This window comes from Sciurus carolinensis, chromosome 7 (genome assembly GCF_902686445.1).
Source record: "Sciurus carolinensis chromosome 7, mSciCar1.2, whole genome shotgun sequence".
Classification (NCBI taxonomy): domain Eukaryota; kingdom Metazoa; phylum Chordata; class Mammalia; order Rodentia; family Sciuridae; genus Sciurus; species Sciurus carolinensis.
This window is the reverse complement of record NC_062219.1, coordinates 30,276,370-30,296,086: the sequence shown is the minus strand read 5'-3', so window position 1 is coordinate 30,296,086 and position 19,717 is coordinate 30,276,370. Positions and strand designations below refer to the sequence as shown.

Sequence of the window (19,717 nt, the reverse complement as noted above, 5' to 3'; positions counted from 1 at the left end):
TTAGTACAATATTTAATATATAGTTAGTACCCATTAATATTGCCTAGTATTATTTAGAAATATAAAACTGCTAAATAGTTTTAAATTCTAGATAATGGGATTAGGTTTTAAATATATATATATATATATATATATATATATATATATATAAAACCAATATATATTTGAATTTTCTAGTTTTGCTTTTTAATTTGGTCATTGTGAGGATTGAATCCAGGGCCTTCAGCATGCTAGGCAAGCACTCTAACACTTAACTGCATCCTCAGCCTCTAGTTTTACATAACACTCTTATTTATTTAAGTTTGTACTTAAAGAAAAACACCAAGTCAGCAATTATTTAAAAAATTAAATTTTACAGTATTTTAAACAGAATTGCTACTTTACACAAGGAATCAAAGACTATAATATTATTTCAAATTTAACTAGAAAACAGCTTCATTTTTTTAGGACTGTTAATTTCCAAGAATTTAGAAACTGATATCAATTTCTGTACATAAATGACAAATCTCTAAGTAATATTGGCAGAAAAAAATTAAAAAAATAAAATACCTTAGTAATGAAAAGCTAGTACAATTTTATCCTTAGGACATTTATCACCAAAACCAGGTTAAAATATAATAGAACAAAATTTTATGGCAAGAAAATAATATGTAATAATGAAAAGACATTGGAGAACCAAAGAATTCTGCTCAAATTATAATTTGGCTCTCAATGTTCAGCAGAAATAAGGCGTTAACTTCTTCCCCCTACCTCACTGGTTCTCGTGATGATCAGGTAAAATATATACAAATGTGACACATAATTGACCTTTAATATATTAATTTACTTCTCTAGCTTCCCTTGATAGGTAGCAATTACCAAAACAAAACTTTACATATAAATGAAATCTTTTTTAAATGGAAATAATATGTTCACAATAAAAAACACTTGGCTTTATTAGATATTTATATTAAAGCAGAGATCTAGCCCTTTTCCTTAGTAAAAGCTGAAACTAAATTTCACGTCCCCAATAGTTAGTGCAGTTTTTTTATTACAATAAAGAAGCACACAACAAATGTTGGCTAAATTGAATCTGATCTGTCCTCTTTCTTTCCATTCTATCCCTTGCTTAACTGTTCAGTGATGCTTAGCATATAGTGAGCAAAAAATCCCTTTCTATTAAAAATATTTACAGTCGTCTCAGAATGGAATAAGTATACAAAATATATATAATCTAAAATTTGCAAGATTTAAAAAAGCAAAGTAATAAGAATTAAACTATATAAGATTCATGTGATTCATATATTATACTAGCTACTGATGAAGTAAGTTGTTTAAAAGTCTAAAGCAAATTATTTTTAAATTAAGCAATTAGTGTTTCAATTTTTCCAGTGTAGGTGTATATACAAAGAGAATCTTAGAACATATCTGAGAACATTCTGAACTACTTAAGTTTTTTCACTGAAATCAACCACTTCCTTTCAAAAAAACCCACATAATTTTAAGCAGAAAGCCAATTAATTCTAAACTTATGGGTACAAAAAGTATAAAATTCCTCTAATTGCTTAAATAAAAATACTCTGAGACAGATGAATTAGTTAAAATGGTTTTCAAAGAAAATATATTTAAAGGAGAGACAAGAAAGCTGCAGTTAAATATACCTATTTTAACAACCTATATAAAGTATTAAAGTAAAATGAAACATTTTAAATCCATTATTCAAAATTTCATATTAAGAATTATACAAAATCTCATATTAATAATTTTTAGTTATAATACAGACTTTTCAAATTAATCAAAGGATTTTTTTCTAGAAAAAGATAAAAATTTCATGATTCATTTGACTTTTTTCTAGGGAATAGTCTGCTATTAAGACTCAAAAATATGATAATCAAGACCTTCATACAAATAATACTGTACCTATATTCAAATCCTAGTATATATACTATAAAACATCTGTTTAACAGATTAACACTTCAAAAATAACACTGCTAGAAAAAAACTATATCCTCATTATATAAAATTACATTTTATTTCCTAAATAAAAGTTCTACTTGAACAGAAAATTAGGTGAAATTCAAAGGGAAGGAAAATAATGCATAATAGATTTCTAACCACTTTTGCTTAAAGTAAACTTTATCAAAAATAGTAGCTCTATTATGAAGCAAATACTGATGCGTACTTCTACAAAGCCTGCATCATTTCTAAACAACCAATTCTCTTAATAATCTAATTCATATAAACATTTAATAGCTACTTATTTCTGAGGCAATAAAAATTGAGAACTTTTTTAAAAAGATTACAATTACACATGATTATTTTTACAAATTTGTAAAACAACTATTTTTCTCTATGTTCCTTGTTTTAACATCAACTATTTTTCTGAAAGAAACAAAATAAACCCATAGTTAGAAAAATCTTCATTAACAGTCATAAAAGAGAAATCTCACTTCACACAATAATACTGTAACCATCTTGTTGAAAATTTTACTTATTTTCTAGGTATGATGTCTAATTATAAAATTTTAATTATAAATATGATTTTTCTGCCAAAATTTTCCTTTATAACAATAATGCCATATGTATTTTAATTTCTGGATTTTTCAATGGAAAAGTAATTAAGAATATGTGTTACTCTATTTTATAGTTTGAGGAATGTTTTCTCCTCCCTTGGTAGGTTTAAGTTGGCAAGAAAAAAAATAACCTCAGAAAACTAAAAGATTAACCAAGAAAAAAAAAAAAAAAAAAAAAAAAAAACCAAAAGGTTATCCCATGATTCTACTCTTCAAATATATGTTCTTTTAGCAATTCATTCATATATATTTGCTACTGGTGACTTTAATCAATGTTAACAAAATGAAATAAAATGTTATCTGAATTAAGAAGACACATTAACATTTAATATACTCTAAGAAATTATATAATTCTGTTATTACTACAAAAGGCTAACTTTTATATAAATACTAAAAAAGATTTTATTCCAAAATTCTGAAAAAAAGAAAAATATTTTAAAATTCTCTTAATGAGAACTAAATTTCCTCCTAGATTTTTTAACAGTTCAAGGTTGATATGGATCATAACATCATTATATGTAAGTTACTAAACCTTTGGAACAAGTCTTGCCAAAACATATGCCTAGAAAGAAATTATTCACAAGTTTTTAGTGTCAGTTGAAAAATGCTCTTGGGGAAAAAAATCCAGATAAAAAGCCAAAACAAAGTCATTTCCATGCCATTTTTCTTCCAAAACAAAAGTAGCAAACTCCTAATACCAAAGCACAAATTATGAAGAGCATACACCAAACAAAAAGTTGGACTAAACTGAGAGGCAGGGTTACACTGACTGCAGATTTTGTGCAGATGGCACAGTTCTGCACAGCTGGAGGCATCCCTCTGCAGGACCCAACAAAAGAGCCATCGTGAAAACATGAATCTGGAGCTGTGTAAAGACTGAAGAAAAATCTCAGAAGCCATCTCCACCAAGCAAAAGAAAACCATAAAAAAAAGTCAGAAGAAAATTTCACTGTTTGCCTTTTAGAGGTTCAGTTTTGCCTCAAAGGGAGAAAATGGAATGTTGAGAAAACTGCTCGAACTGGACCCAAGGGCACAGTCGGCAGCAAATGGCCCAAGCTCAGTCACCAAGCTCTTCCCCACATTATTCTTCGTACAATGAAATCAGAAAAAGAACTCCTTTCCTTTCAAATTGAGAAATACTGAAACTGGACAGGACATAGAAGCTATAGAAAGATACTCTAAGGATAAATAAGGAAAGGAAATAAAAGCAGGAAAAGAATATACTATATGTAAATGAGAAAAATGGTTTTTAAGTTCTATTATATCAAATGCAGCAAAGAAACTATCTCTGAGAGAGAAGCTTCAAGTAAAAACACAGAGGATGCAAGAAAGAATAAAAACGAGAAGAATACAAAGTGAAGTAAGCCAGGAGAGCTCAGAGGAACAGAGGCAGAAACACTGCCAGAGCATACTGCCATACCATGGGCATCAGAACTGGGCTAGCTTGTAACATATAATATTTAAGAACACTGGAGTAACAACTGTAGTGCCCTGCAGAAAAGAAAGGGGACTCTATTATTTGTCAATGTGTCTTACAAATATAGTCCTCAAAATCATATACTTAGTAAGTTAGGAAATATTTTACACATGCATTCTAAAGGGAAGAAAAGGTGAGGATTGAACCAAGTCAAGTGGACAGAGGTCTCATCACAAGAAATCAATTAATTTAAAAATAACGAAGTTTAAAGAAAATTTAAGTACAGAATAAAATGAAATATTATACATCCTAACAATAATATGACTTGAAATGAGCTCATTTTTAAAACTAGGACTCAAATAAATATTATAAAAGGTGATAACCTTATCTAAGAACTTAAAATATTAATGAAAATGAGAAATAGGTGAAGCATAAATACATTTGTTTCTTCATTTTTCATAGTGCAACATCAACATATATTACTTAAATTGGCAAACTCTTAAATAAAAGTTCACGTATGTTATTACATTCTAAACTATAAAATGTCCAAATTGCCAAAGAGCACATGCAATGATCAAAACAAACACAGGTGACATATCAAAATATATAAATGTAGAAGACCACAACTTTTTAAAAAATAGCAGTAATGTTATCTATTATATCAATTCCATAAATGGGAAAAATTCATTATTAAAGTCTCTGATAAAGTCAAGTATATATAAGTATAGGAGACATAACTAAACCAAAGTGACTTGAAACAGTGAAAGCAGAAGAATGAACAAATAAAATTAAGAAAAAGTGATAATCATGATACTAAACAACTTAAAGGCAAAAAGTATAAAACTAGTAAAAGGGAGACTCAAGATGAATAAAAGACATCCACAGAAAGATCCAGTATCCTTACATATATGAATGAAATTTACATGGTAAAATCTGTAACAAATAAGATGAAACAAAAATGCAAGGATGTTATATTTTAGCTGACCTCTCTCAGCCAATAGCCAATCAAGGAAACATATTAAATAAGAATACCAAATTCTATGTGAACTTTTTTTTAAAAAGGTAACAAATATATTTTATAATCTGCAAATAGAATAGTAGTGTTGACAACTGCCAATAAAGCCATTGTTCAATGAGGGACACACAAGCATACACACACACACACACACACACACACACACACGTCGCCAAACTACAAAAAGTAGAAATCACATCTCTGCTAACAATATAATGAAACTAGTATTCACAACAAAAATAACAAAACTCCCACAACGACATGGAAATTTTAAAACTCAGACAGACCCATGGTTTAAAAATTAAAAAATAAAAATTGTGGATTACCCAGAAAATAACACAAGAACACAGAAGTCACAGCAAATACAGTATTCATAGGAAAATATTGACTCTAGGGACATAAGTAAATTAAGAGCATGGGAATGATGAACTCAATCCTCAAATAGGAATAAGAAAAGGATAGTGTTAGGAATCTAATCCAACAAATAATTTCTTAAAATAGAGATTTGAAGTGTATGTGGCAAAATGTTTGCTTCTGTTAAAACTATGGGTATTCTTTATATTATTTTAAATTACTTTCTGTATTTTTTCTTTTTAAAATTTCATACATTAAAACTAAGTTCTATGAGAAAGAATTAAAAATGATAAAGCTAAATATTCTACTTAGAAAAATAAAAGAGGTAAACTGATTAAGTCATAAGTGGATAAACTTACAAAGTAATGAATTAAAACCAGTAGAACTAATTATTGATTTAGGAGAGTCAATCTTTGGGGAGGGGGAAGACAAAACAAATTGCAAGGTAATATTCAAGAAGGAAAACAGTTGAAAAGAGGCAAAGGGAAAAATAGAAGAGAGAAAACAATATGTAAACTAAGAACAGAGAATTACCCACAGGTATAGAAGAAATCTAAAAGAATAAGGCAATGTTTGCTATAATGCTCAACACACATCTGTCAACCTGGATTTTCTAAGAACACTAAAGATTTAAAAACTCCCATTCAAAAGATGAATCCTACCCACAATACAAATAATGTTACTTAACAATATTATTAAATAATGTTATTCTACATTAAATTTAATTTAATGCTATTTAAATCAAGGATAAAGAAAATGTTCTATACGTTGTATATCTAAAACATTCTAAATGTTCTACAATATTATCAAATGAAAAATCAAAATCCAACAGAGGATGTACATACCCACAACTATAAACTGTAAACTAATTTTATTAATAAATAAAATTATTTTAAACAACAGAAATAAAATGAATACATGAAAAGAGTAATCCACAATGACAAACTAGAGATGTTTGAATGTTACAAGGCTAGACCAATAGTAGAAAATCTACTAAAAAAAATGTAACATTTAATGTTATCTAAAGCCTTTGGCATCTATGGAGACAGTATTTTTTCCTTCCAAAAATGTCCCAATAAAAATTGTAGCTTGATTTTTTTCAGTAACTTGACAAGGTAGGATGACAAATCCACCTTTCCATAAACAGGAAAGTTGTTGGCTGCTTCTCACTCTCCAGACAGCCCACATTTAACCTTGAATGTGCCTCCGCTCACCTAAATAAACCTGTCTATTCCACTGACTGGCACGTGCTGAATTCTTTTCCTTTACACATGCCAAAAACTCTGCTGGTCCTGAGTGGAATTCCCTCTTTCCCTTCAGATACTTCTTCAGAGAAATCTCTTCCCTGTTAAACTTCTTGGTAGACCTTACCAAGATCTTTGGAGGCATCAACTTTGTAAACAATTCCACATTAAGTGGATGAAAAGACAAGAATTCCAACCCATCCCAGCAACTGAGAACGGTGGCTTACCTCCTTTAGATCAGTCAGGATGAGACTTTTGATTCCTGACTAGGCAGGACCATTGCCCCTTGCAATCCTGAAGCAGTCACAAACCCCCCACAAACCCATAAGATCAAGGTATCAAAGTCTAGAACAGACAGAAATTTAGGGATTAAAAGAAAAGCAGGAGGAGAGAGACTGAATCTCAAAAGAAGTGCTACAAACCACTGAAATGCAAGATAAATGTCCACTGATCATGAAATGCAGAAAGTGCCCATAAACAGTTACAACTCTTGAGCAGCTCAGCCCATACCCTTCACCCACACCCTTTACCCATGTTCTTGTCTACAAAAAGTAACATGAGGGCAAAACTAGTGCAAAACTGTGCAACTCTGCCCTGACCCCGACTCTACTCCAGACCCTAGCAACAATTCTTTTACCAATATTAACACACCACACCAAGGAGTTGCTGCTTCTTACTCCCAAGATAGTCTGCATTTTCTTCTGAATGTGCCTCTGCTTTCCTAAATAAACCTCTGAAATTTTGTTTTTTTTAAAAAGGAGGAAAAGCTGTTGCTGGGGGAAAATGGATTTCTATATTTGCCTTTAATACTGGATCAAAGATACAAATGTCAAAAAAGGAACATCAAAGGTATTAGAAGAAATAATAATTTTATTTTTTCACTTTTTGCCTTCTTCCGAGGTGCCGGGGATTTGAACCTGGGCCCGGGCACTCACTCCGCAAGCACTCTACAGGGTAAGCTACTCACCCGCTTCCAATAATTTTATTTTTTAATTAACTCGTAATGAAGAACTTTTAGCCCAATTTTTTTTCCCTTTTGAATATATGACTTTGCAATTTGTCTTATTTCCCCATTTCTCAAAGACTGTAAACTCTCAAACAAAAACCCATAAGAAAAAGAGTTGATAAATTTGAATATATAAAAATCGAAAATTTATCTTACAAAAATGACCTTAAGTGTTATAAACTAGGAATCAGAAAACATATTTTCTGTGCATAATTTTAAGAACTAATTTCCTTAGTATAAAAATATGTATATATATCACAGTATGTTTACAGATAAACACAACATACATCCCTAAAACTGACAAATGATAATCCAGGGGGGGTAGAGAATGAAGTTTAAGAGCACACAGTTCTGAGAAAAAAAATAAGCAGCTTTAAGTACATGACAATGCAGCCAGCCTCACTCTATTAAGAAATATAAAAGAAATGAAAAAATGTCTTTCAATTATCAGTTGGACATAATACCAAGAGTAATAATACCTACCCCATCTGTGAGAATTTGGACAGAAACACTCAGAAATGAGTACAACCCTTGTTACAGTCAAGGAGATGGTATCTATCAAAAAAAAATTTAAGTATTCATTTTTTGTCTTAGAAATTCAATTTCTAGAAATGTAGAATGTTCTTTTTGGTTCATTAGTGTTAGCGACTGGAAACACTTAAAATGTTCATCAACTCTGTTTATAAAAATAATGTTACAACCATATTATAGTATTCTATACTGCTTTTTTAAACAAAGGAAATTGATCTGCAAATGCCAATACAGAAAGATTTGCAAAATGCTTTAAGTGGTACGAAAGTGTTAGTTTCTTGCTTATGTAAAAGAACACATGTACACTAACATGTGTAATATGTAAGTAAAGTTCCTAGAAGAATACTGTGTACAAGAATGTATGCAACACACACACACACACAAACTCACAAGCGTATCAGATGATATAAGTGGTGTGAGGAACAATTAAGCATGTTACAAGAGAAACAGAGTAAATGTATGGAGGTGGGGTTAAAATTCCACACAGGTTGATGATAAAAGTAGTCAGGGGAAGGGGAACGGGAGAAGGTGAGCACTGTAGAAGCAAAGGAACATCAGGGAGGTGGGCTAGGGTAGGTTTTGATTGGGGGTACACAAAAAGAAACCAGTTAAAAGAGGTTCCAGAAATAAAAGGATTTGAACAGGGAACAGAAAATTAGATCTACATTTTAGAAAAATTGCTTGAACTGTACTATAAAAGTATTTTAGGCAAAAATAAACTGAAAAGTTACAAAACCAGATACGTATTTCAGCAATTTCCCCCAAAGCTACAAATCTTTAAGAGAAAAAAATAACAATAAATATGGAGAATACTGGGCCAAAAAATGTACAGTATCTTCTCATTTTTCATGGGTTACAAATTTGTGAATTTTCCTACTTACTAAAATGTACCTATAACCCCCAAATCACTATTCATATCATTTTGAAAGTTGCTTGCACACACGTGCAGAGCAGTGAACAATTTGGGTCACCAACGTGTATGTTCTCAGGTGAGGAATCAGGTAACATTATGTCTTCTTGTTTTAGCTCTACTACAGTAAACAAGTATACTTTCTATGATCTATTTAGTATCACGTTTTTCTACTTTTGTGTTTTATTGTTGGTAATTCTGCTGTTTCAAATGGTTTGCAAGTGTAGCGCTTAAGTGCAGTCTAGTATTTCTAAGCACAAGAAGGCTATAATGTGCCTTATGCATAAAAGATGTGTTAGATTAACCCTAAGTTATGTGCTATTCACCATGATTTCCAAGTTAATGAACCAATGACATATAATACTATATAAGGTATCTTTAAATAGAGGCACACAGAAAACAAGGTTATATAGTGATTGACAGAAATGTGACCAGACGCTCACAGGAACCTAACCCTGTACTTCCTAGAGGAGCAGTGTTGTGGTATTTACTAATTCAGCAGATGCAGTGACTACCCCAAATAACAAGACTCAACACTTATACATACACATGTATATGTGCATACACAAATATTTATTTTTAAGGTAGAAATAACAAGAATGGTAACTGATTATGAGTAGTAGGCAAAGGGAAGAGGAATCAAGGATGATGCTATATTTCTGGTTTGGGCAACTACTAAAAGGATGGTGTCACTAATAAAGAAAGGAAAAAAAGGAAGAGAGCAATTTGGACGAGGAAGACAAAGATGTCACTTCGATGAGTATAATGTTATATATGCCACACTGTGCTATATGTAATTATGTGTTTATATGTCAATACCCAACCTCCCCACTCAGGATAAGAATCATCCCACCCTGTTACCATGATACATCTCCCACATCTAAAATGGTCATGCAATGTAAATCAGGCATAACAACATCAGAAATGTACGCTCTACCATTTCTTTTACCTTCCCATTATCACTTCTGCAAACACACGATCAATATTTACCATAACCTACACAGTAATTAACAATATTTCTGAGAATATCATATATATGAAACATTTTTCCCTGCAGAAAGCAAGAATTATAAATGACAAATATCTTGGAAGAAATTCTTCGCAATCAGATCAATTTTTTTTTAAATTATTTATAGAAACAAAGTAATACCTTCTGCATAAATTATCAAAACACTCTGAAATCAAATTTATATAGAAAATTCTAATACATAAATTGTTATGCTTTCACACTTAAGAAAACCTTTGAATTATAATTTCTTTCAATGTAGCTTTTATAAAAATGTACATATACACTTAAAATGTGACAAGTCCTTACGACCTTAAAATTATACTTCTGCATAAATTGAGCCTTACATAGAAATCTACATAGAAGAAAACTAGTGTAGAAATTCATATTAATCCCTTCCTGTCTAGTCAATATTGTTTATATACATTCCATTATTTATATAAATAGAAAACAATTTCTAAACCACCATAAAATTGATTTTTATAACCAAATACATACTTTTTTGAACATATAAAGTTTGCTAATATAGAGTTCTTTTCTCAAGATATAATAATCTCAATATTGACAAGGTCAGTTTAAAAGTAAATAATTATATAAGAGTTCATTATTTTCTCTTAACTCTGTTTATCTTAAGTATTTCCTTTTACATTCAAAGAAAAGCATCTTGTTAGTTTTATCCTCAGTATGACAATTAGTTTAATGACCTCCCACTGAGTGCTAAAAAATAAACATAAAACACTGCAAATACATTTCTATAACCAAAAAAAAAAAAAAAAAAAAAAAGATAGAAGAAAAGCTTGAGAAAGGAAAGCTAAAGGGAAGAAAATAGGTCAGAATGCCAGCAAGAAGGAAAAGAGGAAAGGGTAAAATAAAGAGAAATTAGTGTTCTGAACTGAAATGAGACTCAAGCTCTTGGCAATTAATTTTAAGAAAAACTACATCCAAAGAGCCAACTAAAGACTTTAGAAAGCAAAAGGACAAAACATTCATGAACAACACTAGATCTTTTAAAGAACCAAAAAAGAAAAACAAAACTGACCATTTTGAATGTCTTTTATATCATTAGAATTATTTCTATTCCAAAATATTAATGTACTTGATAATACAAATAAATAATGTCTTTGTATCTCAAAACTGGTATTTGAACTGGAAAATAAAGTAAACCTAAAACATTCAGCATACCTGAGCTACCAAGACATCAGTCAGTGAACAGCAGCTGATGCAGAATATGTACTTGAGGCAAACAGTCATTGTCACAAAGACTGTGTACAAGATGGATGTGTCTTTTTACCAATGTACGATGACCAAAGATGAGTCTTCCTAGTTCTACCTTTTGAATAGAGACTGTGACATTCCCTTAAGTCTACAGGGCAAGTACTTGTCAGGTACATGCCCGACAGGTCAGTAGTCAAGAAAAGGAAAATAGGAAGAGTAGAGGCTTACTTAAAATACTTTTTGGCTTCCCTTATCACTCTGTAGTATAGAATTTTTCCCACCTACAAAAAAATAATCTCAAAAGCAGTAGTTAAATTAACTAGCCCAACAAAGGGGAACTGCTCCATGGCCTAAACTACTATAGTTCTACTTGAATATTAGCTTATTATAAATACAGTATAAGAGTACCACTATTAACTTCATTATGGGTTCAAAAAAATATTTGTGGATTCAAGGGCAAAGTGAATCACTTGTGGAAGATTTAATCTATTAGGAATTATCATCAGTTACAACTTCAGAATGTATTCACTTCTAAACTGGAGACTTCTTATACATAAATCTAAATTAGAGTTGTACATTCATAGTTCAAAGTTACTAAATTTTTGATCAAGGTTCATGACTACAAAAACGAACTAAACAGTTGAGGGTAAACCGATCATAAAACACGGTCTGTACCTAATTTAACCCAGGGTGTTCTACCACTGAGCACCTCCCTGTAATCCTCCTGTCTTAGCCTCCCAAGTAGCTGGGATTAGAGACATGCACCACTGTGCCCAGACAACTTTTGATTGTTATGACCTCCTAAACATCTGCATTATGTACACTGAAATAAGAAATAAAAAATAAGACCTGGGGATGGGAAAGTAGCTGGTGACAGAGAGTGTGTCCCTGCCATGTGCTAAGGCCCTAGATTCAAGTCAAAATACCACCAAAAGAAAACAAACAAACAAACAAACAAACAAAAAAATCCTGAAGACAAGATATCAAAAAGCATTTGCTGAAGAACAATGAAAACATAATGCCATCCTAAATTTTTGCATCAAAATACTGGATATAAAAACATTATACAGAACAAAAATACTGGAATGTCTTTCTGAAAATAAAAAAGAATATATAATATTTTCAAATGCACAAATAGTTGCTAGAGAAGCAAATTTCTTTACCGGAAAATGGACAGCTATTTTGTTTTCATTAAGAAATAGCATTTTAGCTAGATGCAGTGATACATGTCAATAATTCCAGCAACTGAAAGGGAGGAGGATCACAAGTTTGAGGACTCAGCAACTTGAGACCCTGTCTTGAAATAAAAAATAAAAAAGCTGGGGATATGGCTTAGTGACAGAGTGACCCTGTGTTCAATTCCCAGGATGAGCAGGTAGAGGGATAACATTATAACATTTGAGATACTACTGAATTGTTTTGCAAGAAACACTAAAAATATCTTTATCCTTTTATACAAAAGACCATAATTCCTAATAAGTAATTTTCTCTGGTATTCCTGATTAATTCCTGATGTTAAGTTGCTCAGATATTTTTGTGATTAATGATTCCATTCTACTGATTTATTTCTCTAAGGTGTGGTTCCATAAATATAAGCAGACATTCAGAATCACCTGGGGAATCATCTTGGAACAGACATTCCCAAGTGCCATCCCTCAAAGAGTGATTCAGCAGGTCTGGAGGGAAACCACAATATCTGTTCTGAAAAAATTCTCCCATTGATTCTGATGGCTAGGTGAGGTCCTCTGCTGTTAAGGGATGAATTATAAACCTATTTTTCTGACTAAAAGGGTTCTTATTTGATCTGCCATTGCTGAAACTTTAACTGCAGCGTACACAGGTGTCAGTAGCAAAAAAGATAACTCCATGTTTCATTATTTATTGTAAAGAAAACATTATGGAGATCTGGTAAAACCATCTATTCAAAGAACATGCAACCAAACTTGAAAACACTTTCTATGTATTTATTTTAAAGTATACATTAGGACAAATGGTCTTGAAAATGTATAAAAATAATTTATGCATTAATTCATCTTCAATATTTACATGGTCCCTTAAAAGATTTTCATTTTATTATCATCAAAAATGTATTTCAACTACATCTATAGTACTCTCAAAAGTCAGGAATTTTAAGATTTTCTAATATAAAAGTTTTAATATTCACTTTCAGTAAAATAATGAAACTGGGAATGATACCAATAACATTTGAAAATGTAATTATGTCTCAGCTACTCTATGCCATATATCTTAAGAATAATCTTCACACTATAATAATCCCAAGTAGTGGCATTTTTGTTTAAGAAAAAAGCACAAAAATAGTTCATAGAAGAAAATATCTCATCGTAAAAACTTAAAAAGTTGAATGCTGAACAAAAATATCTGAGGTTCAATTTCACAATATCAAGTTTCCATATGCATTTTGTAAACATACACTCGTTATCAACTCAAATAAAGCCAGTTATCACTACAAGTAGATATAGTAAAAAATTTTTCAGTGCAAAAATACTTATCAACTTAAGTTGTTATCAACTGACTTTAGAAAATTTTAATAAAAGTCAATTTGAATCCCATAATATAAAGTGATCCTACAAAGACATTAATTTCAAATAAAAAGTTCTACAACAGTAACCAAGTTTTCCTTTTGCTACTATTCTCTAGTAAATGCTTTCTTTTGATTAGCTTTCACAATGTCATCAGGAGATGCTGATTTGAAGTCAAATGGTGTTATTGCTATGAGAGGACTTATTTCTTTGTCCTTTACATCTTGAACTTGTCTACTATAAAGAAAAGTCTTATAGAGGTGAAGGGTACGCCGCTTGCATCTTTTCAGTGGATAACGAAGACACAGAGTTGAAGCAAAAGCTGAAGGTCTAGCAGCAAGGGCCTTGGTCCAAGAGAGAGAAAAAGGTGGTTTCCTAGTCACAGAGCCTTTATTGTTTTTCTTATTATCTTTAGCAGAATTGGAGTTCTTCCCTAACTTTGAACTCAGAACTTAGTTCCTGGAGTTGGAGCAATTGATTGATCAACTACAGGCTTTGAAACAAAATCTGGAGTTTTTATCAGGACACTAAGATCAATATTTGAATCTATTCCAGGAGAACTCATTTCAGATAAACTGAGCTCAAAAGAATCTTTCTTAATCTGAGAGTTGTCTACATCAATTGTTTCTGCAATCAAATCAGAAAGTGACAAATTCTCAAGGTCTCTTGTGGGAGAAGCTTTACGAAATGCCAAAGATGATAGAGATCCCGTTAATTCTGATATTCCAGTGGAAGACTGACAGTGATTTGCTAGCTGTGACAGGGGAAAAGATCCCAAACTTAGATCTGTAAAACTGGCAGATGACTGGTTACAAAGATTAGCTAAAGTAAAGCATTGGCTTGGATGGTTTTCTTTGTGTTCCTGAAACAGTTCAGCTAGGGATGGACTTTTACATTGGGAAAACTGCAAATTGTCATTTTTTAAAATGCAATTCTTGGTACTCTGTTCAACTAAAGAAACATTTCCAACTTCAGTCTTTTTACTAGGATTTAGATTATCACCAGTTGTATTTTCCAATGAGCTAGTTAAGTGCAAAGGATTATTTAAACTTCCCACGCTGTTTTGTACTGGAATGTTTCGGAAATCAGATAGTGAACTGTTTTGAATAAATAAAGAATTATGAGTTGTTGTGCTCTCTATCATTAAGGTCTTTAAATCTGGTATTCCTTTGAAAGCAAAATCATCTTTAGAAACACATTCAGATGCATGAGGTCTTAACAAATCAGCATCTAGATTTTCTGAGAGGAGACTTTTCAGATCATTTGTGGATGATGATCTACCTTCTGGCTGACATTTATAAGAATCTCTTGGCATATCATGAATTAGGTCAGCCAGTGAAACCTCTTTTTTTAACTTACATGATTCTAGCTTCTTTTCACTTTTAGGTCTGTCAAGTTTCTTTTTCCTATGAAGTAAATAGTGACTTGGTACAACTGAAGAATTGTATGATCCATATTTTGCTACTGAGCTAGTAAAATCAAAAGGTTTGCTACTGCAATCCAAACGATTTGTGACTGAGAATAAGAACTTTGAACATTATCAGTTGGAACTTCAGAAGAAGAAAATAAGACTCCTTACCTTACAAGAGCCATTAATTTTCAGATGAATAGGTTGACATATGCAGAAGACAGTCACAGCAACCAAAAGGAAATATGAAATGAGGCATTTAATTACTAAATGTTTCTTTTGATTACAACATGAACAAAGCAATACTTGATTAATTATTTAACATTAAGTGAACATGCTATAAAACAATAATAAAGGAATATTACCTTCTTTTAATGATCTAAAGTAACTTTCATACTTTGTTCATGGTATTTATAAAATGTAAATACCAAGTCAATGTTCTAATTTCACAAACTTAAAAAAAAGTGAGGTTTTATCATAATTAAAAGAATAGTTATAATTGTCTTAAAGTCAAAACCTCTTTAAATAATGGTATTTTAATGGGTTTCAAAAACCACAGCTAAGAATGTAGCTCACCGTATAGCACTTGCCTAGCACGAACAAGGCCCTGAGTTTCATTCCCAGCAACACACAAACCAAAAATACACACAAATCAGGCAAACATGTAATGCCCTGTAATTTCTGTGATCAGGTCTACATTATTAATACAGATAATGTATTACTGATTCAGTCCCACAGTGTTCAGCTAAAAGTACATATCCACATCCCCTCCCCACAAAAAACACTCTTATTTCATGGTAACAGATTATATGCCACTATGTTGTAGTAAAATTCTAGTTCACAGAAATATCAAATCAGGTAGTAAATCACCTATCAGATATCATATCAATTAATATAATGGCACCTCAGTTCCCTTCTTATATCCATTAAATTCCAAATTTAAAATTAAATCGTACAAATTTAAAATGAAGAACCTGGCCATGACATGGAATAGTGTATGGCTATAACAGTTACAGTATTCAATATTTAAATAAAATGAAATTTTACATGCTATAAGCATCAAGGGATTATTTTAACATTAAATGGCTAAGTATTAATTTTTATTTCCTATGTCACTAGAGTTAAAGAAAACTAAAATGTTCTCTTAAACACAAGAAGAAAAAAAGTCTTGTCAGATTTTATCTGATTTTATTTCCTCTATGTTCTGTTATGCAAATGAGTAGTGAAATAAGAAAAAAAAAAAAAAAAAAAAAGCCAGTCATGGTGGTACACGCCTATAATCCCAGCAACTCAGGAGGCTGAGGCAGGATCGCAAGTTCAAAGTCAGTCTCAGCAATTTAGAGAAGCCCTGTGCAACTTAGCAAGACCCTGTTTCAAAATTAAAAATAAAAATGGGCTGGGTATGTGGCTCAGTGTTTATGCACCCCTAGGTTCAATCCCTGGTACCAAACAAAAAAACAGGCTGTAATGGAGAGAAGGGAACAAAGTTGGAAAATTCACAACAGAAAATAAATTGATAATAATCAAGAATTAACTGTAACATGCAAGATTTTAACAACTTGAGCAAAGTAAAGCCTGTCTTAAAGCATTAACTACATAAAACTAAAAGGGAACATATAAAGTCATACCTTTTACTGTCTTTCCTGTAGATATTGCTCTCTCACTCTTTCCCTTCAAATTCTGCGTGTTATCTTGTTCCAGAACCATTGACAAAGCCTTCTGCACATCAAATTTGTTCCTCAGAATTGCTTCAATCAATATTTCATCTGGCACAGCATCTCCAAGTACCTCTCTCATGTGATCAAGGCATGAATAAAGACGAGCTGTGACAGACAACAATGATTAAAAGCTATACTAAACAGTGCCATCAAAGAACCCTCAATCTTCAAAACTGATAAAATACTAGGATATTCAACTCTCCTTTTTCTCTAGCAAAAATTTATAATAATCATATTTTTCTACAATATACCTTTCTTTCCTTATTATCAGAGGAATAATTTCATTAAGAAGTTACTATAATAAATGTTTCTGAATGATACTATTTGAAAAAACATAAATTGTATCCTATAATATCTATTTTCAGTTCATGATGATGGTAAAATGTCTCCCAAATAATACTGACTAATGCTTGAAAAAACTGTAACTGGTATACATTAATATCTGTTTTCAGAAAGTGATGATGATGATATCTGTACTAACCATTTTTTCACATGTGGAAAGGGAGGGTGAATGTACACTATTTCTAACTTACTAGTGAATGCAGCTGATCACTAGGTATATTTCTTATATTTTATAAATTATTACTTTTAAGATATTTTTAAGCTAACTTCAGTTTTCCCCAGCCAACTCAAATCATCTTAAGGACTCTTAAAAAACAAGCAAAATGCATAAAGATAAGGAAGTTTAATAGAATAAGAGAAAAATGAGTACTTAATTCTAAAATTAAAAATTTAGAAGTTTGGAATATAGATTAGTGATGGGTGCTTTCCTAGCATGAATGAGGCCCTAGGTTTGATTCCCTGCACCACGAACACAGAATTTACACCTGGAACTATTCAAACTGTCCTAAGTGTTTTAATTTTCTTATGACTATATTATTATAAAAAGTAATTATTAACAATATTCATTAATGTAAAACCCATGAGATCTGAGGCTTTATAGCCCTAGAAATTAAAACAGGACCTGGTACCTAAGAGCCAGTGGATAAAAATGAAATGAATATACTCATCTATATTTTTATTCCACTTGGTAATTTTCACAATTCATACCCATGTACACCTTTTGTAATATAATACCTCTATGAGTTAGTAGTATGGAGTAAATTCTAATTTATAAAGATTGCAAACCATGGCACTACTACATTAGCAATAATCAAGAAGAACTGAGGCTTTTGGACTTTGTTATGGTTTGGATGTGGAATGTGCCCCAAAAGTTCACGTAATGAAGACTTGGTCCACAATGCAGCAGTGTCCAGAGAGGTGGGGCTTTTGGGAAGTGATTGTATCATGAGGGCTCTGACTTCTTCAGGGGACTAATCAACTGATCCACTGATAACTTACTGGACTACTGAGAGATGGTGGAAAGGGTTGGCAGATGGGACACAGTGTCAGGAATTAGGTGACTGGGGGCATGTTCTTGTGGACAATATCTTGTCCTTGGTTTCTGGCCTCTGGCTGCCTCCCTATCACCCTACTTCCTGGCTACCATGAGCTGGGCAGCTTTCCTCCACCATGCCTTTCTGCTACAATGTCTCTACCTTGGAGCAAGTGGACCATGGACTGAAAACTCTGAAACCATGAGTTAAAATATATATTTCTTCCTTTAAATTGCTACTATCAAGTTATTTTGGCCACAGCATTGAAAAGCTCACTAACACAGACTTCCTACTCTACCAAATCATTTCACAGAATTCAATGTATGTGTCATTTTATATGCTTACATGCTAAATAAGGAATCTACAGGCAATGATGTTACTTCTTTCAGAAAAAAAAGTATTTGGTACATTGCTCCATATCTTAATTATTGAAAGCATATTCTTCAAATAATTGGGCAATCCTGACTTACTTAGTCCAAGATTTATTTCAGAGGGTGAGTGAGCGATGTTGGGAAAATATCACCTATTTGATAAATACATGAATTACTGAAACTAAAACAGAATACATGGCATAGTGAGCATTAGAACCTCTTCCAACTTTAGAACTATTTTCTACACATACACAAAAGAGGTAGTGTACTATCTGAGACTTTAGGTGAGGTTAAGAAATTAGTTGGGAGGGAGAGGGGTATGAAAAATGGTGGAATGAAACAGACATCATTACCCATGTATATGTATGATTACACAAATGGTATGAATCTACATTGTACACAACCATAGAAATGAAATGATGTACCCCATTTGCATACAATGAATCAAAATGCAATGGAATGATGTACCCCATTTGTGTACAATGAATCAAAATGTAGTCTGTAAAATTTTTTTTAAAAATTGTTTTAAATATTAAAAAAAAAAAAAGAAATTAGTTGGCTTAGCTGGTGCAACCTCAGACAAGTTCTTTTCTGTGTATCATTTCCTCCCCTGTAAAAGGAGGACAATTGCTTTCCTACAAAGTTGCTGTGACGACTAAATATGTTAACACCTGAACAACATTTAGAATAGTCCCTGGACAGCATTTAGTAAAAGAAGCCATAATCATTATTACTGTTATCATGCAATTACTTATATATGTCAAGTTGGAAGTTTAACTTTTCTTCTAAAGTCTAACTCTGAATTTCATAACACCTTAATCTTTGTCCACTGAGGCATACATAGCAGATGAAAAGATGAGATTATACTCTATTCCTGTCTTCTCAAAAGTGTAACTATAACACTTTTTTTCAAAAATACTACAGAAGTCAAGGGTAGTGGCACACACCCATAATGCCAGCTACTAGGAAGGATAAGACAGAAGGATCAAAAGCTCAAGGCTAGCCTTGGCAAACTAGCAAGACTACTTCAAAATTTAAAAGGTGGGGGCTGGGG

At 31.9% G+C, this 19,717-nt stretch overlaps 1 protein-coding gene across 1 annotated transcript in view; it reads right to left on the bottom strand.

Moving 5' to 3' along the window:
* Hbs1l (HBS1 like translational GTPase) overlaps positions 1-19,717 on the bottom strand; it is an 89,944-nt gene that overhangs the window by 57,431 nt on the left and 12,796 nt on the right. The window contains exon 4 of the mRNA XM_047558065.1: positions 16,827-17,021. Coding sequence (XP_047414021.1) covers positions 16,827-17,021 — 195 coding nt within the window. The remainder of the gene's footprint in view (positions 1-16,826; positions 17,022-19,717) is intronic.